Source organism: Borostomias antarcticus (genome assembly GCF_949987555.1).
Source record: "Borostomias antarcticus genome assembly, chromosome: 24".
Classification (NCBI taxonomy): domain Eukaryota; kingdom Metazoa; phylum Chordata; class Actinopteri; order Stomiiformes; family Stomiidae; genus Borostomias; species Borostomias antarcticus.
The window spans coordinates 13,388,760-13,416,630 of record NC_140257.1 but is presented as its reverse complement, the minus strand read 5'-3'; the positions used below and the strand labels follow the sequence as shown (position 1 = coordinate 13,416,630).

At 47.5% G+C, this 27,871-nt stretch overlaps 1 protein-coding gene across 4 annotated transcripts in view; it reads left to right on the top strand.

The window, feature by feature from the left end:
• LOC311325340 (disco-interacting protein 2 homolog C) overlaps positions 1–27,871 on the top strand; it is a gene marked incomplete at both ends in the record, with an annotated part of 144,873 nt that overhangs the window by 86,894 nt on the left and 30,108 nt on the right. For 2 of the 4 annotated variants that reach the window (XM_084458022.1, XM_084458019.1), the window contains 12 exons: positions 1,687–1,818; positions 5,730–5,879; positions 7,765–7,884; positions 8,346–8,543; positions 13,502–13,593; positions 17,566–17,676; positions 20,508–20,631; positions 22,136–22,245; positions 24,282–24,384; positions 24,945–25,009; positions 26,170–26,263; positions 26,904–27,023. In XM_084458022.1, the coding sequence (XP_084314148.1) occupies positions 1,687–1,818; positions 5,730–5,879; positions 7,765–7,884; positions 8,346–8,543; positions 13,502–13,593; positions 17,566–17,676; positions 20,508–20,631; positions 22,136–22,245; positions 24,282–24,384; positions 24,945–25,009; positions 26,170–26,263; positions 26,904–27,023 (1,419 nt within the window). The remainder of the gene's footprint in view (positions 1–1,686; positions 1,819–5,729; positions 5,880–7,764; positions 7,885–8,345; positions 8,544–13,501; positions 13,594–17,565; positions 17,677–20,507; positions 20,632–22,135; positions 22,246–24,281; positions 24,385–24,944; positions 25,010–26,169; positions 26,264–26,903; positions 27,024–27,871) is intronic. The other 2 variants (XM_084458021.1, XM_084458020.1) reach the window with 1 other exon arrangement.

Genomic DNA, 27,871 nt, shown 5'->3' with positions numbered 1-27,871 from the left:
ATTTGACCTGAAACAATACACATACACAGACAGGCGGACAGAGACACGCACACACACGCACAGCCCCTACCAGGTGTAGCCAGCTAGCTGTCAGCCGGTTGGCTACTGATGTGTGAAGATATCTAGGAGTAGCGCTTGCGCCGGTCTAGTGGGTTTGGATCAATCCCGCTGACTACTGCCGTTCCCTGCGGACTGAACTGAAGGGAGTTCTTATGATGGGTGACGCAGGGACTGATTTCAACAAGTTCACAAAACTACAGAAAATTATCATGTGTATAAATGATGGCAGGTGTGATGCACTGGGACATGCATGTATTTAGTGCTATGGTAAATCATTCATTTAATTTCCAACTGTTATATGTGGGCTATAAATTGGCTTTTGAGAAAACCCCACTAAGTGTTTGCATTTGCACATTGCTTACAGTAATAAATACCCAACCCTAACCCGTGACAAGCCGTCAATCAGGTTTCTAATCAGTCGCTTTGCATCTATTACACATTCTAACACACATTAATTAGCATGAGCACTAAGTGTTAGTAAACATTCAAATGAGGATCTCTGGTGATGGATTTGACTCTGTCTAATTCCTGGAAACCAATCCCTGTTGGCTGTCTGATGCAATGTGTTGAAAACATAGTTCCAGTATTGCTCTGTGGCTCTAGGTACAATAGATATGTTTGACAACAAAGCTTTGTTGTCGTTCGGTTCATAGTTAAATGGTAAATGGACTGCACTTATATAGCGCTTTTCCACCTTAGCGGCACTCAAAGCGCTTTACAATGGCCTCTCATTCACCCATTCACACACACATTCACACACCAATGGTGGTAGCTGCCATGCAAGGTGCTAACCTGCTCATTGGGAGCAATTTGGGGTTAGGTGTCTTGCTCAAGGACACTTCGACATGTGGACTGTCAGAGCTGGGATCAGTTATCAGTTGTCCTTACAGGTACAGTACATACAGGTAACACACTACTCCTTTGATGGCCTGTGAAGTTAATCTAATCAAACATAGCAGGACAAACACATTCAGGTGATTATGTGTTTGTGCCTTTGTAATATTACCAGACTTGCTGTGTTATTTGAGAGTGGAGTTCTCAGTTTATATTTAAGAGGATATCCTTTTATTTCTCTCTCTCGCTGTGTGTGTGTGTGTGTGTGTGTGTGTGTGTGCGTGTGTGTGTGTGGCCCATTTCAGGCCAAAACAAACCTGTCCCTCAATGTCTGTGTGCTTAAAAAAAAAAAAAAAGAAGCTTAAGGCGAAAAGCATTTTTCCATCTCCCTCTCCTTCTGAACTCCGTTCACCCCCATCAGGGTAGTTCTGCCTGCTTGTGCGGATGAGTTGCTTTTTCTCTACATCATCCATCCCTCATCCACATTAACCCCTCCACTTCTCTGATGCCTCTTTTGCAAGACCAAGCAGGCTCAAATAGCATTTCAAATCCTTTCAAATACTTCAATGCTGCATTTGCCTTGCCTTGAGTGCCAGCCGGGCGCGAGGATTTCTAATACTATTTGCCACAGGGGTGTGCCACAAGGCTCTATGCTTGGACCTTACAACATCCGGCTCCAGCGCTACGGTTCCGGGCCTGGTGTGCTGGTTTCCCATCGTAACTAGGAGGATTTAAACATTTCTGGTCTTCCCCCTCCCCCCTTCCCCCCTCCCCCCCCCCCCACATGCGCAGGCCCAATCGCTCACCTCTCTCTGAAGAGAAGAGCTAAGCCAGGGCCCGCGCTAGAGAACGGCAGCTCGCGAGGAGCGCGGCGCTCCCTTGAGCTCGGAGAGGAGCACGGCTGGCAGCGCGCGGCGTCGGAGGGTCAGTATCCCAGCGTCGCGGGACGGAATGCGGCGTAGCGTAGCGCCTTGACACTCGCCTCCCCTTTCGCCACCCCCGTGACCCTTCATTGGCCGTGTGCTCCAGTGCGCTGAAGATGGCTTCCCCCTCCAGTTCTGCTGGGTAGTCAAGCAATGTGTTGTGTAGACAAGAAACAGGATGTTAACCTTCTGATAGCATTGGGTAATGATTGCTGTGGTTGCATGGAGCTATGAGCGTGTGTCTAGCTAATGCACATCTACGCCTGTGAATCCCATCGCAGAGCACTCATAATGTCAACAAATACTGTACATTCCGGTGGGGCGCTGATAGTGGTGCAGTTTGTGTGCCCTGTTTCTTCTTCCTTTCATGGTCACGCCATGAAACATGATTCATGATCCAATTATGCGATGCATTCATTTATTTGCTCGGCTTGAGATGGGTCCTGTGTTCAAAAATGCTTTTCATCTTTGACACGGAGCAGATGGCAGAGTGGAGTGTGGGCTGTGTCTGCTTGCTTCTAGAGACCTCCTCATCTTTAGTTTGTACCGTCACTCCCATTGGATGCATGGTCCCACACAGGATCTTGGCTCAAGGTACTGTATTGTGGACGTATTGTAAATGGTAAACGGACTGCACTTATATAGCGCTTTTCCACCTTAGCGGCACTCAAAGCGCTTTACAACGGCCTCTCATTCACCCATTCACACACACATTCACACACCAATGGCGGTGTGAATATTGTGAATGTACAATGTAGGATGTGAAGAACACTCGAAGGAACATCTTGTCCTCGGTCCTCATAACGTCTAGTAATTCTAAATGCTTTGCAGGGGGAACCTTATTCTTTCAGGAGAGTGACTATCGGGAGCCCTGTTGTCGAACCTTCGTTCCCAGAGCGAGAATTCACAGAACAAAATTCTACAGAGGCGAGTTTATAGCATCCCCGGCAGAACGACATGAGTGCTCACTACTGGACTTTGAAAGCGAGCCTCATTATCCAGAGTGGGCCCTTCCACTCGTATCGAATGGTTTGAGAACATTAAAGAAAGGTGGAGACCGAGGAACGTTCAAGAGAACAAAAGCTTCAGTACGTCATCCATCCATCAAGGTGTTCTAATATGACTGGCTCCATGAACGCCATTCTGGACCTGTTCCCATGCGTAATGTAATCAAGTCTGCAGTCTGTAGGATGTCCGAATGACTGACTCTAGGTTCTGGTTGGCATATAAAGCTTCTAGGTTCTTGTTGGCATTGTGTACAAAGCTTCTTTGCTGCAATTGATCACGCCCCTCGGTCGATTGGTTCTTTGTATGCTTGGCCACCCCTCCCCCCGCCCAGTTTATAAACCAACTGACAAACATTTAGCCTGCAGTCTTGGGCTATGCTAGGGCTGTTGATGAATGTGAAAGGATAGAGAAAGCTGCTAAGGAGACACTCATTATCCCAACCCCCCAGGGATGACGGTCACACATCATCTTTATAGTTTCTACTCAGGTCGTCCGGCCAGTGTCCCCTGGACTGCTTAGCAGTGGTCAGCGAGCGTCCGAACCCGCTGCTCTACAGAGTGCTAAGATGCCATATTGAAGAGAGCAACCTTTAATGTGCTAGCTGGAATTAGCATGCTTATATTGCCAGAGATGTGTTATTGATATGCAGGCCATGTCTGGATGAAGAATTCCCTTTGGTCACACTGGCTCAGGCCGTCATGGTGGAGGAGTTCTCTCCTCTCTCTCTCTCTCTCTCTCTTTCTCTGTCTATTTCTCTCCTCTCTCTCTCTCTCTCTCTCTCGTTCTCTCTTTCTCTCTTCTCTCTCTCTCTCTCGTTCTTTCTCTTTCTCTCTCCTCTCTCGTTCTGTCTCTTTCTCGCTCGCTCTCTATCTCTGTCTCCTCTCTCTGTTTCTCTCTCTCTCTGTCTCTCTTTCTTGCTCTCTCAATATATATTCTCTCTCTTTTTTCCCAGTTATAAAATGAGTAACTGATTCAGAGGGAGATTTGGGTAGAGGGAAAGAAATGAGTTCAGGACGGAGTGATTTCTGTGGCGTTATCAGTCTTGGTCTCGTCTGAAGCGCTAACGCTACGCTGCACTCACATCGTTCTAGCTCACCTCAAGATGATGCAGTGAGATATTTTGTATCAACCATATTTATATAAGAAGTCCCTCTTGAGTCCTAGACCAGAAGTTGATTTACTATCTATGATGTAAACCATGACTAGAAACATAATCAGCCTTGCTAAGCTCTGACCATACAGCCAGCCAGCACTTCAACTCTTCAACGAAACACTTAATTCAACTACATTTTAATTGAAAAGAAGCTCACTCCACATGATGGTCTACATTTCTCTCAGTCTGGTCACGTCTGTGATAGTGGTTGATCTTCCTCAGCTCATGGCGCTTGACTCAGCTTCCAGTGCCTTCAGAAGAAGAGTAAATGGGAGTATTTATGAATGGGTGCATCTCAACAGTCTAAAACGGATTCCTCTACACGTCTCTTTTCCTCGATTAGCGCCGACACTATGCATATGGATAGGACCGATTCTCGGTAGACGTTATCAATCTTTGACTCCACCCATTCTGTTGGTTTTTCTGGGGCAGTGCTGATGAGAGGGCTACGAAAGGCGGTCACCTGCAGGTGACCTCTCACCTCTGACCTCTCAGTCTCTCATGAGACTGAAATGCAGTCTCAGGTGCGGAATGTGTGACGCCTCGTTGACATTCCGTGTGCATTCGCCAAATCATCTACAGTATGGAATTGTGCTTCATGCCCCAACCACTCAAATTCAAAAAGCCACACAGATAAAATAGCATATGATGCCGTTTTTACAATCTCCAGACCCGTGGGAAGAAAGAGGAATGACACGTTTGACAGCAGGGCCGGACTTCAAAACCATCCGAGGACAGAAAAAAAACGTGTGAAAACGAGTGGGAGAGACGGACGAAATCGCACGTCTTTCCCACAGCGAGGGACAGGGTCGCCGCGTCACTTCAGTAACGTGGAACCGTGAAGTTCCACCAAATCTGCAAGCTCTGAACCAAATCCCAATCCGAGCGAGTGACAGGCGTGCCAGCCGGGATTAGCTTCCATGTCAGCCTGTCGGCCCATACAGTTCACGACCTATTTCAGAGCGTTCGTTTCTCTCTACACGCATGTCATACAGTAGATATGTTTTTTTCTACCCCATGTTCTAAGCTATGGTTTATCACACATATAGCATATACATGTGGTTTCATGTCCCTTCGATGATGTCTAGGGCCATATCGAAAGGCTATTCAAAATCATGTGAGCTTGAACTTTGATGTCTTGTTGCCACATTAGGCAGCCAAGATTTCAGCTTTCCGTGACAAATATGAAAATGTTGTTGGAGCATATTTCTCCTGTGACTGATTTATTCGGGCCATTTGTCATTTCATCTTCAAATATCTCTTATCAGTTTTCAAACAGGAGTTCAAAGTAGAAGCATAGCAGGAAGAGATTTTCAATGCAGACGAGGTGACGTGGAACGCTTCCTCTCAAAACAGGTTTACTGAACACTTAACTAAATTAAACTCAGTGTGACACATTTTCAGGTCTACTCTTTGATGACTTTAATCTACCCCTGTGTGGGGTGGCATCGGTCTGCATGCATGCCTCTTGACTTCAACCCACCTGTACACACACACACACACACACACACACACCTTTCCCTAATGTGCTCCCTTCTAACCTCCCCACCCTTCACTGTGTCTGTGCTCTGTGTGCTGGCTTGGCTGCGGCCTGCCTGTGTGTGTGTGTGTGTGTGCGTGTGCGTGTGCGTGTGTGTGTGTGTGTGTGTGCGCACGCGTGCGGGCGGGTGGGTGTGGTTGTCCGGGTCTAGCAGGAGTGGGGGGGGTGACTAACTGGGCTATTCCCCTGCGCCTTACCTCTCACGTCCCAGAGAACCACTCTGCCCCTCCAGATGTCACCGGGTACACCAGCACCACCACAGACTCCATCCTGGGGGAGAGGCCCCAGGGGTCCGCCAACTCCGCCCCCAACCGGCCGGCCCCCAAATACGGCAACGCCGAGCTCATGGAGACTGGAGACGGTGAGCGGGGGGGGGGAAGGGTGGGGGGGGGGGGCAAGGGTGGAGGGCAGTCACATCGTGGAACAATACGATGATTGAAAGCATTGTTGGGGGGGGGGGGATATATATATATATATAGATAATATGTCACGCTTTTTCATGACCAAACAGATCATGCTGATTGATGAATCGCATTCGGCGCCGCGTAGCTCCCCCCGAGCCCGTCACAGAAACGTCTCGTAACGAGAGCAGGGAAATTCAAATTCTCCTCTCCTTTGAGTGGCTCGGCTTATCTGCATTTAGGGTTCTGTTCTCTGGCCGTTTTAACGCACTCAACGTTTGAGAACTTACCTTTGGAATTCTTTGGAGGAACTGCGCAGAACCGTTTTTTTTAGGTCTGTAACGACCCCCAAACACGTACAGCATCGTGTCATTTCCTGTGAATGAGCTCCACTGAGAGGATGGAGGATGAAAGATGGAGGATGTCGTACTTGGATGTTTCCCCTTTGTTTTTCATGTCCCCCTGACGGTGAGAAAACGTCACCCAGACGAACGTGTTCGCTGGATGCTTCGCTCAACGGAATGAACTGAGGAATAGATTTGCCGAACGCACATCGCAAAGTCTGCTCAGTAGATCAAGTGCCAAACTTTACAGATGGTGCTTACTGGGCTAATCCACAGGGGGTTTCAGAAAAGAGCAAATCTTTGCTTCTGCTCCAATTCACAAAAGATCTTATGAGAGTGTAATTTTATAAGTGTTTGTTCTTTTTCTTTTTATTGTGTCGTCGTCTTTTTAGGCTTTGAACTCGGCATGCCTGTGGGAGGGGGAGGGGTTTGCTTTCTAATGTATGAAGCCGTTTGGCTTATCCAGCATACCTGATATTTGGGGTTTAGATGTCTGGTATTTTTCCTTTGTGACAGGCAAGCCGAATCAATCAAGCGCGCTTAATTACAGAAAAACAAACGCGTTGCCAAAACTCCTTCTCTACCGTGTTAAATGCCGCGTTAGGAGAAAGTCATGTTGAGTGCTCATTTTCCCGACTAACAAGAATGAAATTAAATTAAAATCCGCGTTTATTGTCATAATAGCCTCTTGACACACAAGACACGCGCGTGCAGGAGTGGTCGCCGACGAAATTAGCTCTCTGCATCTCATCAATGCTGACCTTCCTCTAAGGGTGGCCAGGGGCAGCGGGCACACGTTCTCTACGGCGCCCTGCTCAAGTCCAGTCTTGGTGAGGGGTCGTCGGGACAGGAGATCGATCAAAACCAGGAGAGGTTTTGGGGTTCTCAAATGTTCAAAAGTAGATTGCCCTGCACAGCTCAGAATTCTTCTTTGGGGTTCTATTTGTGGAGGAGAACATGAAGAACATGGAGCACAGGGAGAACGTGCTAACTCCACACAGAAAGGCCCACCTCCACACAGAGAGAGCCCACCTGAGCACCGACATGCTCCCAGTGCCAGCAGCGCCGCGTGAGGGAATCGAACCCAGGACCTTCTCGCTGTGAGGCGGCAGTGCGAAGCACCGTGCCACATAAGACCATGTAACAAAGGCAGGGATTTGTGTCAGAAACCACTCTGGTCTCAGAGAGGGTATGATTGATTTGACACAGAGCCCACTCTGCTCTCAGGGAGGGTACGCTTGATTTGAAACAGAGAGCACTCTGCTCTCAGGGAGGGTACGCTTGATTTGAAACAGAGACCACTCTGCTCTCAGAGAGGGTATGCTTTGCATATTGCTCAGTGAACTGTTCTCGTCTGGTCTGTGCTTAAAGTGACATGGTTAAAATGAACGCACTCTAGCCAGTGCAATTATGGTAGGAAAGAGGTTTTGGTGAATTTTTTGCTCTATATTTATTTGTGCGTGTGTGCGTGTGTGTGTGTGTGTGTGTTCAACATTTCCAGGTGTCCCTGTCAGTAGCAGAGTATCTGCCAAGATCCAGCAGCTAGTCAACACCCTGAAGAGACCCAAACGACCTCCGTTAAGAGAATTCTTTGTCGACGACTTTGAGGAACTTCTCGAGGGTAGGTGGAGTACATCTCTCTCCAAAGCACAATCACTATTGATTGTGATTCGTAGAACATGATTCATACTGTAGAACACAGTAATGATTATGAAATACTTTGAGTAGGAGTTAATCTATACTATTAATAGTAGCTTAGACTCGAATCCAAGCTTTGAGTAGGAGTTAATCTATACTATTAATAGTAGCTTAGACTCGAATCCAAGCTTTGAGTAGGAGTTAATCTATACTATTAATAGTAGCTTAGACTCGCATCCAAGCTTTGAGAAGGAGTTAATCTATACTATTAACAGTAGCTTAGACTCGCATCCAAGCTTTGAGTAGGAGTTAATCTATACTATTAATAGTAGCTTAGACTCGCATCCAAGGGGACACATTTTCAGAATGTCATGGCTCTGGGATTTAGAAGCCACCGCCCTGTTGTCCCTCAGCCACCCACCTGACTGCGTCTCCTATCCACAGTCCAGCAGCCGGACCCCAACCTGCCCAAGCCCGAGGGGGCTCAGATGGCCGCCATGAGGGGGGAGCAGCTGGGCGTGGTCACTAACTGGCCGCCCTCGCTGGAGGCGGCCCTGCAGAGGTGGGGTACCATCTCCCCCAAAGCCCCCTGTCTCACCACTATGGACACCAACGGAAAACCACTCTACATCCTCACCTACGGTAAGGAACAGCTACGACACCAAAGGGGTTTTAACACCGTGCAGCAAGCAGTCATAAGTGTGTTCTAGATAGATAAACTTTATCATTTAGCACTAGTTTTCTCGCTTAGCTTTTTACATGACTCCCACAGATGACTGGTACGTGTTTGTTTACAATGAATAGAGCATGGCCGAATTAGACAACCTGGGATGCACCACTGAAGAACACTTAACCGCACCAAAGCTCACGTTACCGTCAGTAACCTGCGCTTAGCGACTCCGTGAGCCTGATTGATTATCCCATGCTCGCATTATGGAGGGATTTCTCTTTGAAATACTGCGTCTTTACAAACAAGCTTCCCACGGCAGATTTACGTGATGAATAAGCAGTCCAGACAATACTGCTGCTGGTGCATAATTCCATTAATAACAACCACACTGAAGTATATAATGTGTGGAAAATCTGTTCTAATATGTTGTATCATAGCAGCACAGTGTGCAAAAATGATAGCTATTTGTATTCATTTGTACAGGAATTGCAACTGAAGCCTTATAATGTTTTGCATCGCTCACCAGTGGATTTTTATCAATCGACCTATTGATTATTCTATGTATGTTAATGGTTATTAAGCGGCATTTCTGTCTGAATAAGTTAAGAAATAGTGTCGTTCAGTGTCTTCCCATTGAGGGCCAGACACCATTCTGGTCCTGCAGTGAAGTGTAGTGTAGTGTACAGTAGTGTACAGTAGTGTAGTGTAGTGTACAGTAGTGTATAATGAAATCTGCAACCGCGAACCCAGTCCTCTCCCAGTGGCCCAATAGGATTGCTAGAGTATGAGATTTTCAGCAGCGAACATTCAGCGCCGTCTCAGAGATCTTATTTCTTAGATTGAAGTGCTTACTCTCCTCTGAAGTGCCAGTTCCAAAAATCTGTTTCGGTACAACAAGATTCTAAGAGAAACTAGCTTTGCTTCAGTGAAGCCTTATGAATTTAGAACTGCAGGTCCCCTGTGTAGCTGTGAGAATGCAGGGACACATAGAAAACACACACAGGCGCGCGCACACACACACACACACACACACACACACACACACACACAGCACACATAACTGAGCCATAGACACAGCATCGCCCCACAGCAACAGGTTCTCAGCGTGCTACAGTATGAATGGTCAGCTCTGTTCAGACAGTGTGCCCATCTGCACGAGTGTGTGTGTGTGTGTGTGTGTGTGGTGTGCCCATATTGATGTGTAAATGGAGGGGAGTTATGATGGGAGATGTGGGTGTTCACCAGACTGTGAAACATCTGCAGCCTGCACTCAGGAACCCCAGCAGAGAGTGAGGAACAGGGAAGAGACGCGGTAAGCAGGGTGTGAGTGTGTGTGTGTGTGTGTGTGTGTGTGTTTGTGTGTGAACAGCAGTGTGGAGTCGTAATCTGAATCTGGATCTCCTCTGGCCTCTCTGCCCTCTCTCCATTCTCTCCTCTCTCCTCCCATCTCCACTTTCACTCCTCATGTCTCTCGGCGAGGACAATGTTTTTCTGTTCCCAACGCTATATTTAACTGAACTGTGAAACAGCTAAAACAGAGAAAGGATTTGTTTTTTGTTTCTTGAATCTCCTGGCAAGGACAAAGTTGTTTTGTTCCCAACATCAAATTAAACTGAACTGTGAAACAACTAAAATATAGATAGTATTTGTTTTTAGTATGCGTACTGTAATGTCTGCACAGTGAGTGTAGTTACGAACTAGGGATGCACGATACTGGATTTTCGGCCGATATCCGATCTGCCGATCTGTTCCAACTCATTTGGCCGATAACAGATACCGATCCCTACACCTAATTGCAGAGATCATAAAATCTCTTCAGTAGTGGAATTAACATAGGACCTACAGTATTATTATGCATATTCTTATCGTGTTGGCCCACCAGCAAATGCAAATGAAGCTTAAAATTATGTAATATTCATTCTTGGTGCAAAATAAGATCGGAGGGGATGGGATCGGCGGGTATCGGCGTGTTGGCCGATCTCCCATCTTGCATTTTAATGCCGAGATCGGCCGATACAGATGCCATGCCGATAATATCGTGCATCCCTACTACGAACACTGCACTACAGACCTGGGTTTAATACTATTTCAAATCCTTTCAATTACTTTGAGTGTTTATCAAATAGTATTTTGACCCAGGTCTGCTGATTTTAAAGCTGCAATCATTGATTTTATTCACATTGTCAAAATTATTTGCTAACTACAAAACTAACTAGTTTAAAAAAAAAAAAACTAACTCGTAATTAAAAACTAACTAACTCGTAATTTAAACCACCTGATATCAGATTGCTTCACTGAGCGATAGCGTCCTGATAGCATCCTACTTAAATCCCTACCGGTCGCCTGTCTGTTGTTATTCCAGCATTTCTGCTTGTGTTAATAGCCGCCCCCGTGCCTTTGCTCCGCCCCCGTGCCTTTGCTCCGCCCCCGTGCCTTATATGGCTCTGGCCACTCGTTATGCCATTCGCTGGTAAGCAAAGAGTCTCTTACTGCCATCTAGCGGAATTTATTGGTAAAATAAAACCACTGATTGTAACTTTTTATTTATTTATTTGTTTGTTTGTTTTTAACATTGCAGAATTGAGGAAGGTAATGAGATCCTTTTTTCTTTTTTTTTGAGAGAGAGAGAGAGAGAGAGAGAGAGAGAGAGAATCGCGTGTCTCCACAGTAAGCCAGCCTGGCTGGAGATTAATATTGAGAATATCTCAGCACTGATTAGTGATTAGTTAGATCATTTAATTCGATGACAGTTGGATAGATACAGTTGACATGGGTTTCTTCAGCCGCGCTGATGAATTCTCAAATGACTGTGATTCATATCTTGTATTATGAGATCAGAGCTCATTGTTAATTTAGTTCTCATGGATCTACAGTAACCACATCTTTGTATCACATTAATATTCTTCATTATCCATTAAGCTTGTTAGTTCAGCTCTGGCTCCCAAACCAACAACTGTATACACATAACAATCAAAGTCTAAATGTTAATGTCATGTTTTCTGAGAGAAACAATTATTTCGTTTTGTTTATCCTCAACTTTTCTCTTTGAAAAATACTGCCCCCTGGCTGTAGAGTGGTAGAACACAGGCAGCTTTAATAGAACCAGTAAAGTGGTGCTGAGCTTGTGGAGCTGCTGTCACCGGTGCACAAAAAATAGTTGAAGTCGAATAAACAAGAAACCAACCCTGTCCTGCCGACTCCCAGTCCACAATTTTTCTGGCCAATAGTCCATCTGGAACGCCAGCCGCTCAAACCTGGCGACTCAGAGCCACCAGGATGTGGGTGTGTAGCGCGCGGGTGGCAGGGCGCGGGTCACTTCGCTCACAGCCAGTCCAGCAGCACGGTACAGCCGGGTGTCACCACTGTCCCCGAGTCACCAAATGTCCAGTTACATCTCCCCAGCGCCTGCAGTGTCCACCCTGGAGTGAGACGTCACCCTGACGTCGTCCTACAGGACAAGGACATCACTGCGTTCAGTCCTTTTTGAACCATTAAACGATAAATCGTTTGATACACAGAAAGAGAGTTAAGGCCAGAGCTATTTTCATTTCAAACCTTTAACCCTTATTTCTTCATTTCAAGCGTTTATCAGCCGTGGCCTCAGTCGGTTCATTCTGATGAAAATCACTTCTAAAAGACTCATTTGGAGAACAGAGCACCGTGCACGTGCTGCTGGCCTGGCCGTGCACACCCTCCCCTCTGGCGCGTCCAATCACAAGCCAGGGCTGCAGCCGCTCTCTGTCCAATCACAAGCCAGGGCTGCAGCTGCTCTCTCTGCCTCCAGCATGATAAACCAAGCTCTCATGCAGACACACCCACACTCTTTGATTTTTTTTTTAAACAAATTTGTCAGATACGTGAAGAACTTGAGTCTAATTTAAGAGATATATTTCTCTGTAATATAGCTCAGGTGACCGTTCAGACTGGAGGCTCAAGTTGCTCATTGTCGATAATGAGACTGAAAATGCAATAAGAAGATACCAGCCAGAGAGAGTGATAATATAACTTTTTAATAGGAGGGTTTCTCTTCAGGGCATCCTGTCCTTGACGCTGGCTTTCTTCTGTCTTCTGTCAGTTTATTTATTCACGGGTCCCAGTTCTCCACCCTTGTCCTGTGTCCTCGTGGTTGTAAAGCCAGTCATATTCTGTTAAATCCACCGGGAAAGTGCGCACGTGAAAGACGTGCACAAGCACACACACACACACACTGCGACAGAAGGGTAGAGAACTGGTGCACGGGGTTTGCTGTGCGTGAGAGTGCCGAGTCTTGGGCGCGGCCGTCGTGCCTCGCCGCAGCCGACTACGTTTCCAACAGCTTCTAACGGTCTGTTTTGGGTTGTGTTCCGCTGTTCAGGTAACGGTCTGTTTTGGGTTGTGTCCCGCTGCTCAGGTAACGGTCTGTTTTGGGTTGTGTTCCGCTGCTCAGGTAACGGTCTGTTTTGGGTTGTGTTCCGCTGCTCAGGTAACGGTCTGTTTTGGGTTGTGTTCCGCTGCTCAGGTAACGGTCTGTTTTGGGTTGTGTTCTGCTGCTCAGGTAACGGTTTGTTTTGGGTTGTGTTCTGCTGCTCAGGTAACGGTCTGTTTTGGGTTGTGTTCTGCTGCTCAGGTAACGGTTTGTTTTGGGTTGTGTTCTGCTGCTCAGGTAACGGTCTGTTTTGGGTTGTGTTCTGCTGCTCAGGTAACGGTTTGTTTTGGGTTGTGTTCTGCTGCTCAGGTAACGGTCTGTTTTGGGTTGTGTCCCGCTGCGCAGGTAACGGTCTGTTTTGGGTTGTGTTCCGCTGCTCAGGTAACGGTCTGTTTTGGGTTGTGTCCCGCTGCTCAGCTAACGGTCTGTTTTGGGTTGTGTCCCGCTGCGCAGGTAACGGTCTGTTTTGGGTTGTGTTCTGCTGCTCAGCTAACGGTCTGTTTTGGGTTGTGTCCCGCTGCGCAGGTAAGCTGTGGTCCAGGAGCATGAAGGTGGCCTACAACATCCTCCACAAGATGGGGACCAAACAGGAGCCCATGCTGAGACCAGGAGACCGGGTGAGCACGCAAGGGAGAGGGGGAGGGAGAGGGGGAGGGAGAGAGGGAGGGAGGGAGAGAGGGAGGGAGGGAGAGAAGGAGGGAGGGAGAGAGGGAGAGAGGGAGGGAGGGAGGGAGGGAGGGAGGGAGGGAGGGAGGGAGGGAGAGAGGGAGGGAGGGAGGGAGGGAGAGAGGGAGGGAGGGAGGGAGAGAAGTTTAGTTTTTTTCGTTTATGAAAAGGACAATGTGCACAGACATTAGTTGATTACAAGAAACAAAAAGATGGTTGCACCAGATGCAGCAAAATGCTAATTTCCATCTGTAGTCCTCATACAATAAACATAAACACAAAAAAAAACACAATCTTAGAAGTAGAGGACAGAAAACACTGTTCATACAATAAGGACAGTACAAAGTGCATGGTAATACATGGTAATACATGGTAATACACAGTACGAAAATCAAGTAATCATAATTTCAGAGACTTTGGGGGAATGTGGAGCTGGGAGAGAAGGAGGCTTAGAGAGGGAGGGAGGGAGCAAGGGACAAGCGCTGTTTGAGTGACGGTAATCTCCACTGTCCACGAGCAAGCCGGTCCCCGAGCTCCAGTCCCCCGTCTGTCTGTGGATGTGTGCAGGGAGGGAGCTGGCGTCATGTCCCCAGATGTCCCCAGGAACCCCCAGATAAGACCAGACCCTGACCACCCCTGTGCTCCGGCTGCGTTTGGGATGTTGGTTTTCTCGGTGCTGTTATTCTTCTCTGTGAAGCGCATTGTGTTGCCTCTGTGTATGAAATGTGCCATGTAAATAAAATGTTTGATTCGATTTGCTAATTCAATTACATTACATTACATTAGTCGTTTAACAGGCGCTTTTATCCAAAGCGATTTATAATAAGTGCATTCAACATAGGTTATCAAGTGTACTACTACTCACCAGAACTCAGATAGGCATGTTCTTTCTAAACAAGCATCTAAGAGCCTAACCTTGCGCTAAGAAAAAGTGCAAGAACGGCTAATTACAAACACAGTTAGTGCTACAGTAGGAGGAAGGGTCAGGGTAGATTATCCAGTAGGACTGCAACTGTACTTGGTGTGACTCACAGTACGGTGTTAGAAAGTGTGCATTTGTACACCATCAGATTCTAAAGCGTCAGATTTAGTCCGACAATAGTTTTCACCATATATATTGCCAATTTATGAATAAACATTGCAGAAATCGAATTGCACTCAGAGGACGAGGGACTCTGACTCTGAGGGGTGCTGAAAGAGAGAGGGGGGGAGGGGAGAGAGAGACCAGAACACTTTCCTCGGATCTTTCCAGGAAGCTTGCTCACATAGAGAACAGTCCATTTTATCAGACTTAATTGTACGCCGTGAAATACGGCATCCATTACACAAGAGAGCACATGCTTCAAATCAGCAGAAGTGGCTTGTCATGAAGACACACGACGGCCAATATCGCAACCCCCTTTTCCGTCATCCGATACTGAGCTTGTATTATTCTGTCCTGCCCTCTCCGCCTTTTCATCTAAGTGGGTCTCCTACCGATTACTCGGCTAAAGGAAATGGAATCCAAAAAGCTGCCGCTCAGCCAATGTTTTCTCGTTAACTAGCTTGAGGGTGTTTTAATTATTGCATGCGCGGTCCCCCCTCTCTGTAAATGAGAAAGCAGGGTTGGGCGGGATGGGGTTGGGGTTAGGCTCGTTTTTATAAGGAGACGTTATGGTAGCTGTAATAAGCCACATGAGGGGTTATGGGATGTAAAAGGAATTCTGCGTCCTGCCATGCGCTTTGATTAACGTGCAGCGAGGAGGGTTTCTGCCAGGTGACACCGAGGGTTATAAGGAAAGCCAAAATCATAAATGGTACAGTATGTGTTGTAAATGACACTCTGGGCATGAGCAATCACATAGAATAGATGGAACCGTCTGTTCAAGAAAGATAGGCTTTCTCGCTGACTCCTCCCAAACCGCCATCGTTTTTAACCCTTTCACTCCGCTGTATGGTGAGATGAATCAGCACAGCAGCACAGCGGTGTACAGCAGTGATTTTGCTTAAAGCAACTTCTAGTATGTTTTCAGAATACATGTATATGGCCCCACCTGGAATCGAACCCACAACCTTGGCTCCAAGCAGCACGCCCGTCCTACAGAATGTGTTGTATTACTGCATCGTACAAACCCTGTGCTAGACTCAGTGCAGTAACCAGATCCCTCTTGTAAGTCAATGTTAGCCAGCTGATCTAATGGGATACCACACTCCATCCATCCATCAAGGTGCACTTAGGTTCACCTCCAGAGGTTGTAGTCCAATATGGGAGCTATTAACGGCACTTAGGACTACGTTTCCCTGTTATCACTCCCACCATGCAACCGGGAGCCACATTTGATCCAACATGTTTTGGTGCCCGATAACAATATCCACGGGGCGCAACAACCAGTGATGCAGACACACTGACTTCAGGTTTAGACAACAAACCGGACAGATATTAACATCTTGTATGATGTATTTCTTTTGTGGAGGAAGGGTTGTGATGTTATGAGTTCCAGCTCTGAAGCGTATGTTGCTGAACTGATCTGTTTGGCTGGAGCTGGCTACATCAGGCAGATGAAAGTGTCTGGGGAAGATACCATCAGCTGTTATCTGAGAAAGAGATAGGGAGGGGCAGAGGGGGAGAGAGAGCAAGCAGAAACGGAGGGAGGGAGGGAGGGAGGGAGGGAGGGAGGGAGGGAGGGAGGGAGGGAGAGAGTGTGTGTGTGTGTGTGTGAGAGAGAGAGTGAGAGAGAGGCAGGGAGGGGAGAGCAGAGAATGAGTGAGAAAGATGGAGAGCAAGGAAGAGAGAGACTGTGAGAGAGAGAGAGAAAGAGAGAGCAAGGCCAGATGCTCATTGAGGGGTCCCAATCCTGTTGTACTGATAAGGCCTTGTTGATGCTCAATCGGCCCCTTTGTAGGCAAACTCATTTTCTGGCTCCAGTTTTGAACAAAAAATACCCACAATCCATCTGTACAAGGATTTAAACGTAAAGGATCATCTTCCCCCGGGGGCTGAAAAGAACACTTTCTATCAATAGAGTCAAGATAACATAAGCTTGTTGGAATGTTTGTATTGTCATATTTCCAAAGATTTAGATTCTTTATGCTGTTTTTCTCCCCCCCCAGCTGGTTTGCTGTCGGCTATGTCTCCGTGTTGATCTTAATCTTGGACGGCAGCTAGCAGAGTTGAGCAGCGTTAGGTCTGCTGCTTCTTCCTCCCTCCAGTGATTCTTTACCCTGACAGTGTTGTGGATAGGGGGATGGCTTCCTGCTGCTTTCTAATGAGAACTTATAGCTTTGCAAAACATGAAGGGGATTTTCCACCCCTGGCGTTTAGATGTGTTTATGGGGAGTAATGTGTTTACATTACACATGATCTCATCTCTTTGTAAAGTAAGTAGCCTTGAGAACCTCGAGCCTAGTGGCCTATAGGGCAGGAGCCTTCTGATTCCTTAGCTTGAGGCAGCCTGATGTACAAGTACACCGCCTGGACATGACGCTAGTATGTCTCAGAGACTTACCCCCCAATCCAACCCTTGATGCTGAGTGCCAAGCAGGGAGGCTTTGGGTACCATTTTTTATAGTCTTTGGTATGACTCGGCCGGGGATCGAACCCCCAACCTCCCAATCTCAGGGTGGACACTCTAACCACAAGGCCACTGAGCTGGTTCTCATCTCTTTGTATGTATCTCTAACCGTTGGTGTGATCTCATCTCTCTCTGTATCTCTTGCCAATGGTGTGATCTCATCTCTCTGAATCTCTACCCATCAATGTGATCTCTTTGTATCTCTTAGCGTTGGTGTGATCTCATCTCTTTGTATCTCTTAGCGTTGGTGTCATCTCATCTCTTTGTATCTCTTAGCGTTGGTGTGATCTCATATCTTTGTATCTCTTTGCGTTGGTGTGATCTCCTCTCTCTCTATCTCTAACCCTTGATGTGATCTCTTCCCCCCCACAGGTGGCCTTGGTGTTCCCCAACAACGACCCGGCCGCCTTCATGGTTGCTTTCTACGGCTGCCTCCTGGCTGAAGTTGTGCCCGTGCCAATCGAAGTGCCGCTCACCAGAAAGGTACAGTATTGGTGCCCTGCCATACTGTACTGTAAGGGTGCCAGCGTCTGGTGTCCAGGTGGCATCAGGGCACAGATATTAAAAGGGTATATCTCCATGTTGGAGGGCATACAGCAAGTGATGGGTGGACAGGTGTGAGAGTGATCCTAATTGGATAGAGTGGTGAAGGGGAGATGAAAGAGGGAGAGGCTGTGTTATGCTATGTTATGTTAGCTATGTTATGCTATGTTAGCTATGCTATGCTTGCTAGGTTAGCTATGTTATGCTATGCTATGTTTGCTATATTATGAAGCTATGTTATGCTGTGTTAGGTTAGGTATGATAGCTATGTTATGCTATTTTATGAAGCTATGTTAGGCACAGGGCTGCCAAGTCTGGGGGGGGGGGGGAGTGCTGGGGGAGAGCCAACCCTGTAGGTATGTTATGAAGCTATGTTATGGATGTTATAAAGCTATGTTATTAAGCTATGTCATGCTATGCTAGCTATATTGTGAAGCTGTGTTATGCTATGTTAGCGTTTGTCCTGCAGAGAAGTCAGTGAAAGGTCGGCAGCGCTTATGGCAACAATATGCAAATTGGCAGTTCTGACGCTACATAGTCTAGTTGAGTTCCAGTCAAGCAGGAGTAGGGGAAGACTAGACTAGACTAGCCCCAGAAAAGACTTCCTTTAAACCATCATTTCTCCTTCAAGATCAGGGTTGAATGCCTTTCAACTATTTTCCACCACCACTGTGCTTGACTATCTTCATCAAGAACACCTCAAATGCAGTATGTCTGTTCCACGCAGGGTTCTTCAAAGTTTGCCTTCACTTTGGAGGACCTTTTGATGCCTGCCTAGCTTAAGGATGGGAGTAGCGAGCCGAGGCTCCTGGGAATTGGAGTTCTAGTTAGTAGACGGCTCACATCCAAGAATGAGCGAGGTCCAACCGCGGCAGCGAGAGTGGTGGCTCTATGGAGCAGATCAAAGCCATGTGATCCAGACAGGAAGGCAGGGGGTCTGGAGCAGGAGAAGGAGGAGGTAGCCAAGGACATCCAGATAGCCCCATTGATGTATTAAGCTAACGCAACAGGGGTTGAAACCAGGGAAACTTGAGAGCGAAACACACACACACACACACAACCCTCCTCTGGCACCTGTGTATGTCAGAACTAGAGGCTTGACAGTGGCCAGGAGGGGATTTTTAAATCACAGCGAGCTTCAAAGATACAATCAAAGATCGACGCTGACACAAAGAAGATCGAGCGCTCTTCAACTCCGACGCATGCGCGGCAGCTCCGTCTTTGGCTTTGGGCAGGTTTTTCGCCCACAGAGGAAGACAGAGTACATTTTTTCATTAAAGGACTCATGGCTGCGTGGGATCATAGTTAAAACCGTCATTCTGTGGTACCCCAGGGGGAACAGCACTGTTGAGATATGAGACAAGACTGTGGCTCACACACATCTGGATCTAATAGGGATCGCTAGAACTTTGTAGTTCCCTGTGTGTGTGTGTGTGTGTGTGTGTGTGTGTGTGTGTGTGTGTGCGCGTGTGTGTGTATGTCTCTCTCTCTCTCTCTCTCTCTCTCCTTGACATCATACTTGCTATACAGTGTCATCATTACATTCCACGTACAGTTCACTGAAGCCAGTGAAAGTTCCTGTTTTCACCCCAAGGCCCCTCTCTCTCTCTTCTCTCTCTCTCTCTCTCCCTCTCTCTCTCTCTCTCTCTCTCTCCCCCCCCCCCCCCCCCCTCCTTATCTTCTCCCCCTCTCCATCCACCCTAACCTGCTCCTCCCGTCCGTCCCCTGGTCCGTCTCTCTCCGTACCGGCGGTCCGTTACCGTGCCGACCGTTCTCAGCCGGCGCGTACTGACGGCACCGGTGGTACGAGCAGAGACACCGAGAAAGAGAGACGCCGAGAGAGACAAGAGTGAGGGGGGAGACAGGAGAAGACAGAGAGGGAAAGGGAGAGAGAGAGAGAGACAGCGAGAGAGAGAGAGAGCATGAGGAGAAAGTGCATGTGAGACGTGGGGGAGACAAAGCAGCGGAGCTCCACAGAGAGAGCAGCACAGAGAGAGCAGCACAGAGAGAGAAGCACAGAGAGAGCAGCAGGAAACTCCCTGGCCACGGAGCAGTGATGTCAGAGCTGTTTAGGAAGACTGCTTCATCTGGGACTGCGGAGGCCGCCTCCTCCCACACACTGTCTGAGAGACCGTCAAGTAGAGAGAGAGAGAGAGAGAGAGAGAGAGGGAGGAAAGAAAGTGTGAGACGGTCTGACCCTTCGAGAGAGATGAGTGGGTGTGTGTGTGTGTGTGTGTGTGCGCACATGCACAGATTTGTGCACTTATTATGCTCAGTAGGAGCAAGCTATTTTATGCTAGCATAAAGCTATTATGTTTTCTCATAACTAACGATGCTTATAGGTCATAAAACGCCATTGATGGAGAGTTAGCAGCCCTGTTCATGTTGATTAATGTTGTATATTCTACATAATCGTTATTCATCCATGGGGCGCCGAGCACACTCCAAATACAGCACTGTGTGGAACTATTCCTCCAGGGTTCTGAGCAGAATACTGTAGCTATTTTGGTAACACTTGGAACGACTTTCTAGACACACTTTAAATCAAGACTTAGAATAAGCAATTGTGCACAGCTCCAGGTGTCCAATGAAAAAGATTCAAGGAAAAATACACATGACATCAGCTCCGGCTTGTCCTCCTGTGCTCTGTAGCAAACCATCCCTGAATTCTCCGTACATGTTCGTCTTACATGATCAGAAAAAATCGTGTTTTCTTTCTTCTTCCTCCTCCTCCTCCTCCTCCCCCTCCTCCCTGTTCTCCCTCTCTCCAGGATGCAGGAAGTCAGCAGATCGGCTTCCTGCTTGGCAGCTGTGGCGTGACGGTGGCCCTGACGAGCGACGCCTGCCACAAAGGCCTGCCCAAGAGCCCCACCGGGGAGATCCCCCAGTTCAAAGGTCAGCCTGCCTTGACCGCGATGCACCGCGACGATGGGCCGCTGTCATAAGACGATGTCATCACATGTCACATGGTTTTGTGAGCCGTGGTGTGTCATACGTCATTGATTTGATGCAGCACAGGACGGCACACAGCTGAAGCTATAATCATCCATTCTAGGTCTGTAGAGATGCATTAGAGTCAAGTAAAATAATAGAGGCGGGACTAAGCACTGATGTCATCAAAGGGATTTGTCAATTCCAAAACGTTAAACGCAGCATGTAGCTAAAACACTGACACAGCGCCGTCGTACACCAGCGATCAGGAAGACTCGGCCGGGCCTGTCAGCGTCAGCCAATCATATCATCGGACACCCTCGTAGTCATAGACACAGCTCAGTAGCAACAAGCGTGCCCGGTAGCAGACCCAGGCCGACACTTCAGAGCAGATTGATTCCTCGCTAGCTCCATGTATCAGAGCCCTGATAAGGAATGGGGTTTTGAGTTCCAACCGGGCTGCTTCAGGCGCAGAATTCGGCCTCTCCTCTCAGCAGGATGGATGGGGAGAGTTATTGGACTAGAAGGGTGGGCAGAGTAATGTAATTGAAGACAAAGGCAGTTTTGCTGCAGCGCAGAAGAGAGGCTGACAGACTGCATGGGTTTGAGGAGGGTCACAATGTCCAAGGAGAGGGAGGGGGGGGTGAGAAGGAGCGAGAGAGAGAGAGAGAGAGGGAGGGAGAGAGAGAACATTCCCAATGATTAATGCCTTCATCAGGTCTACAGTAATGGCCGTATAAATAGCAGCATGACGCCACTGGCTATACAGTACACTAGCTATTCTCTTAGCATAGATTGAGAGACAGCGAGAGAGAGACTGTGTGTTTGTGTGTGTGTGTGTGTGTGTTAGAGGCAGACTCATTAGCGAGGAGTGCTCAGCCCATTGATCCCCCAGCTTAATCGCCCCCATTTCAATAACATTCAGCATTCAGCCAATGCAATAGTCTGGTGGCTTAGCTTGTTCTGTGGTCCGTTTGGAGCGCTGCGTTGCCAGAGTCTTATTACCAACCGTATTTATGACTGAGTTCAGATCATTATTTACATCAGAAGTAACATTTGCAATATTGACAAAAACGAACATTCAGGTTAATACTTTGATTCATTGCTACATACGTACGTACAGTAATCCACTAATACTGCCTCTGTTGTTTCTGAATGAATACCAGGTCACTAGAACACTGTAGCCTACTGTAGCAGACTAAAGGCTTGGCTCCACTGGGTCCATCAGCGCCAACCGTCAACTATCTGACGCTAAGGAAATGAATCCATTGTAATTAATTAAGCGTCCGACGTTAGAGAATCGCCGAGGTTCATTTCTTGATTGTTTGACGGTAGAACGTCGACGCCGACGGTTGACGTTGATGGCCGCAGCGGAGCCAAGCGGTGAGACTGCCTCGGCTTTTTCTGTTTACTGTTATTTGGTCACATCCCTAACGTGGGACAAACCGTCATTTGTCTGTCCACTCAGGATGGCCAAAGCTGCTGTGGTTTGTGACAGAGTCCAAACATTTATCCAAGCCTCCCAGAGACTGGTTCCCACACATCAAGGATGCGAACAACGACACGGCCTACATTGAGGTAAGACACCCTCCAGTACTATACGGCCTACATTGAGGTAAGACACCCTCCAGTATTATACGGCCTACATTGAGGTAAGACACCCTCCAGTACTATACGGTCTACATTGAGGTAAGACACCCTCCAGTATTATACGGCCTACATTGAGGTAAGACACCCTCCAGTATTATACGGCCTACATTGAGGTAAGACACCTACCAGTACTATACGGCCTACATTGAGGTAAGACACCCTCCAGTACTATACGGCCTACATTGAGGTAAGACACCCTCCAGTACTATACGGCCTACATTGAGGTAAGACACCCTCCAGTATTATACGGCCTACATTGAGGTAAGACACCCTCCAGTACTATACGGCCTACATTGAGGTAAGACACCCTCCAGTACTATACGGCCTACATTGAGGTAAGACACCCTCCAGTACTTTACGGCCTACATTGAGGTAAGACTCCCTCCAGTACTATACGGCCTACATTGAGGTAAGACACCTACCAGTACTATACGGCCTACGTCGAGGGAACACAGCCTTCCTGTACTATATCTCTGAGGGAACGTTTGAAGGACTTGAGGTGCGCTTGATTTAACTCCGCCTACATGCAGAGTATGCACTTTAGTACTATTGCATTTGCTCTGTTATGCTTGACAAGCTAAATCAAACTCACTCAGGTCTGTCCTCAACGGGCGTAGAGATAGAGCTGTTAAATGGATCTACAGAACAACATCCTCTTTCCTTGAGAAGTCTCCTTTTTTTTTTTTATAGATTGGTATATTTTATTGGCTCCGCCCAGCGACTGCTGGCGGAGGGTATATTTTCGGTCGTGTGTGTTATTTCGTTCGTTCGTTCGTTCGTTCATTCGCTCACAAAGCAGGATTATACAAAAACTACCAGAGCGATTCGTATATTTTATTCAGAAATACGACGGGTGTTCCTACCATTATCTGAATTCCAGTCAGGCTGTCTCTCACAGTTTCAGAGCTGCATCCCATACAAACACACTCCAGAAACACAAACGCACACTCGCGCCATTTCCCTCCAGCAGTTGGCGCATCCCGCGTAGCCAGAGCGGGGCTGCGGTAGCGCCAAGGCCCTGGCGAGACACGGCCGCTTGCGCCGTGCGATTTCCGACGCACTCTGCGGGTTTTGACGAGCGTCGCACTCTAGCCGTCGGACATCCGGCCCGTGCTCTACGGCGGAGCGGTCATTGCAGTAATCCTAACGTGATCCGTTTCAATTTGGTTGCCGGCCCTGTAATTGAACCTGCAGCAAGGCGTGCGTGTGCATGCGCTCGGCTGGATGAGAAGTGATTGAAAAGATGGAAGAAAATCACCGAGAACAAAATGATGAGGCTCTTCTATTCTCAGACTGCCGAGCTTGGCACAGTCAACTAAGTACCGGCTTAAGTACTGCTCGTCCGAAAACAATACTGTGCTATCCCTTAATTCTAGTGTTCTTCTAAACGTCTATCTAAAAGTACATGTTTACAGAGACGGAAATACAGAAATACATCAGCAGGAACGGGGCTAAATATATTTTTCTAGCTCTGTTGTCATCCAGATGGTAAATCTACTTCTACTGCATCACTACTGGACTGGACAGACACTGGACAGCATCTCCATACAGTACCAGTGTAATAAAACCCATCAGATCCTCTGTGAGATGTATAAACTATGATCCATTCCTTTAATGATGTCCTAATGACCGAATAAAGTACATTCAGTTCTTCTGTCGCTTCCATCTCCCCAGACAGATAGAAATCAATGCTGTGATCCATCAGAATGCCTAATGCGCTGCCGCCTCCATTAGTAATGTGTGGAATGTACAGCGCTATACCCTGAATAATTGATACGGTGAACAATTTGACCGACGGGAGAATACTGGCTGGGCTCGTCGGGTGAACGTTGCAGGGATGGGTTTTCATGCGACATTGTTTGAATCGTGTTTTTTTGAACACCTGTGTTGCACACCTGTTGATCTGTCATGCAGCACGTGTGATGTGGAGCCGTAACTCCGCCTCTTCCTCTCTCTCCCGGCAGTATAAGACGTGTAAAGATGGCAGCGTCCTCGGGGTGACGGTGATGAGGATAGCCCTGCTCGCGCACTGCCAGGCGCTCACCCAATCCTGTGGATATACTGAAGGTACGGCCGCCATCGCGCCTCCCGCGGCGGGCGCAGTCAGAGCGCCTCAGTAGCCGTAAGAGACCGCCACGCTGTGTAGCGCATGAGCGGTGCTTTGACATGTTTTAGTTCATCTGTGGTGTTGTTCTCCTCCCCGTGTTTGTGTCTCTCTCTGTTGGTCTCTCTCTCTCTCTCTCTACTTATGTCTGTTTCCCTATCATTCTCGCTATGATGTCTATTTCCTTCCTTATCTCTCTCTCTCTCTCTCTAATATCTCTCTCTCTATCTCTCTAATGTCTGTTTCCATATCAATTTCTATTCCTCCTTCTCTCTATCTCTACTTATGTCTTTACCTATCTGTCTCTGTGTGTGTATGTGTGTGTGTGTGACTCTCTCTCTCTCTCTGTCTGTTTCCCTATCTATCTGTTTCTCTCTCTCTGTTTCCTTATCTCTATCTCTCTTTCTCTCTCTCTATCTCTCTCTCTGTTTCTCTCCTTATCTCTCTCTCTCTCCTTATCTCTCTGTCTCTCTCTCCCTTTCTCTCCTTCTCACTGCTGTTCTCTCCCTCCCTGTGTCCCCAGCTGAGACCATAGTGAATGTATTAGACTTCAAGAAGGACGTTGGGCTGTGGCACGGCATCCTGACGGTGAGAGCAGCCGCCGCCCGTCTTTGTCCCGGGACCCCGGTGTCCCCAGCGCGTCCGCCCCCCCCCCCCCCCAGCCAGCGCAGTGTCCCCACAGTCCTAGTGTGCCGCTACCCCCCAACCAGGCTGGGCAGGAGATGAAACGTGTGAAAAGGAAGCATGTTATTATCCCATACTAATAACGTACGGTAACAGGCTTCTCATAACGTACGGTAACAGGCTTCTAACAACGTACGGTAACATGCTTCTAATAACGTATGGTAACAGGCTTCTAATAACGTACGGTAACATGCTTCTCATAACATACGGTAACAGGCTTCTCATAACGTACGGTAACAGGCTTCTAATAACATACGGTAACATGCTTCTAATAACGTACGGTAACAGGCTTCTAATAACGTACGGTAACAGGCTTCTCATAACGTACCGTCACAGGCTTCTCATAACGTACGGTAACAGGCTTCTCATAACGTACGGTAACAGTCTTCTAATGACGTACGGTAACAGGCTTCTCATAACGTACGGTAACAGGCTTCTCATAATGTACGGTAACAGGCTTCTCATAACGTACGGTAACAGGCTTCTCATAACGTAAGGTAGCATGCTTCTAATAACGTACGGTGACATGCTTCTCATAACGTACGGTAACAGGCTTCTCATAACGTACGGTAACAGGCTTCTCATAACATACGGTAACATGCTTCTAATAACGTACGGTAACATGCTTCTAATAACGTACGGTAACAGGCTTCTCATAACGTACAGTAACAGGCTTCTCATAACGTACGGTAACAGGCTTCTCATAACGTACGGTAACAGGCTTCTCATAACGTACGGTAACATGCTTCTAATAACGTACGGTAACAGGCTTCTAATAACGTACGGTAACAGGCTTCTCATAACGTACGGTAACAGGCTTCTCAACGTACGGTAACAGGCTTCTCATAACGTACGGTAACAGGCTTCTCCTAACGTACGGTAACAGGCTTCTCATAACGTACGGTAACAGGCTTCTCATAACGTACGGTAACAGGCTTGGGTTCAGAGTAGAAGGCAGGGAAGCCTTACCGGTGGAAGACTGTGACAGACAGCTGTGTAGTTGTGTTGTTCACGCTGTTGCGTGGGCGCAGACTGACAGGCCTCCCGTGTGTCTCTCCCTGCAGAGCGTGATGAACATGATGCATGTGATCAGTATACCCTACTCGCTCATGAAGGTCAACCCGCTCTCCTGGATCCAGAAAGTGTGCCAATATAAAGGTACTGAATCAGCCCTCACACGATGTGTAGAAGTATGTTACTACGCAGTCCGACTGACTCCCGATAGACACTATGGATTCCACCCGCTTCACTTAAAAAGGAGTTGCACTTACAGTACAGTATTCAAAGTGTACTTTAGTCGCTTGAGTTTGAACTATATGTGACCATTTGATTTTGCTATACAGTATGTGACCGCCACTGGAAGTTTGGTCGTGATGTCTGCCAAGGTTTTTTCCTTCTTTTTTTTTTTACTGATTATGAAAGTGTTAATTATACGATTTCAAATGATGTGCCATGCATTGAAATCTGCAAATATTTGAAGAAGATATGCTTCTGTTAATGTCGGTATACCTGAAATCGCTGAGTGGAGAAAAAGGTCTTCAAAGTGATCCTAAAACTGTTTGTTGTATTGAGTGGGTTCTTCACAAACTTCAATTTTCGTAATATGAAAAACTCACTCTAGCGTATTTTTATCAGGATCAAACTTCCTGTGGCGGTCACACACAGTATCTGCCGCCAAGTCCAAAAACGTGTCAAAAACGTCGTCACTCGTGTCGACTCATCCTCCCAGAGCGTGATAGTAGACCGTAGCGTGTCAGCTGTCCCTCACGGTGTCTCCCTGGCGATGTCCCTTCCGCAGCCAAGGTGGCGTGTGTGAAGTCCAGGGACATGCACTGGGCCTTGGTGGCCCATAGAGACCAGAGGGACATCAACCTCAGCTCGCTGCGCATGCTGGTGGTGGCCGATGGCTCCAACCCCTGTAAGAACACACACACACCGCCTCTCCATAGCTCTGTACACGGTCCTGACATAGGAACACACACACACACACCTCCTCTCTATAGCTCTGTACACAGTCCTGACATAGGAACACACACACACCTCCTCTCTATAGCTCTATACACAGTCCTGACATAGGAACACACACACACACACACACCTCCTCTCTATAGCTCTGTACACAGTCCTGACATAGGAACACACACACACACCTCCTCTCTATAGCTCTGAACACAGTCCTGACCTATAGGAACACACACACACACCTCCTCTCTATAGCTCTGTACACAGTCCTGACCTATAGGAACACACACACACCTCCTCTCTTTAGCTCTGTACACAGTCCTGACCTATAGGAACACACACACACACACACACACACACACCTCCTCTCTTTAGCTCTGTACACAGTCCTGACCTATAGGAACACACACACACACACACACACACACACACACACCTCCTCTCTATAGCTCTGTACACAGTCCTGACATAGGAACACACACACACACACCTCCTCTCTATAGCTCTGTACACAGTCCTGACATAGGAACACACACACACACCTCCTCTCTATAGCTCTGTACACAGTCCTGACATAGGAACACACACACACACACCTCCTCTCTATAACTCTGTACACAGTCCTGACATAGGAACACACACACATACCTCCTCTCTATAGCTCTGTACACAGTCCTGTCCTATAGGAACACACACACACACACACACACACACACACCTCCTCTCTATAGCTCTGTACATGACTTTGTCCTTTCATGGAATAGGCTGAAATAGGGTAGAATAGGATGAATAGAACGGCCTTGA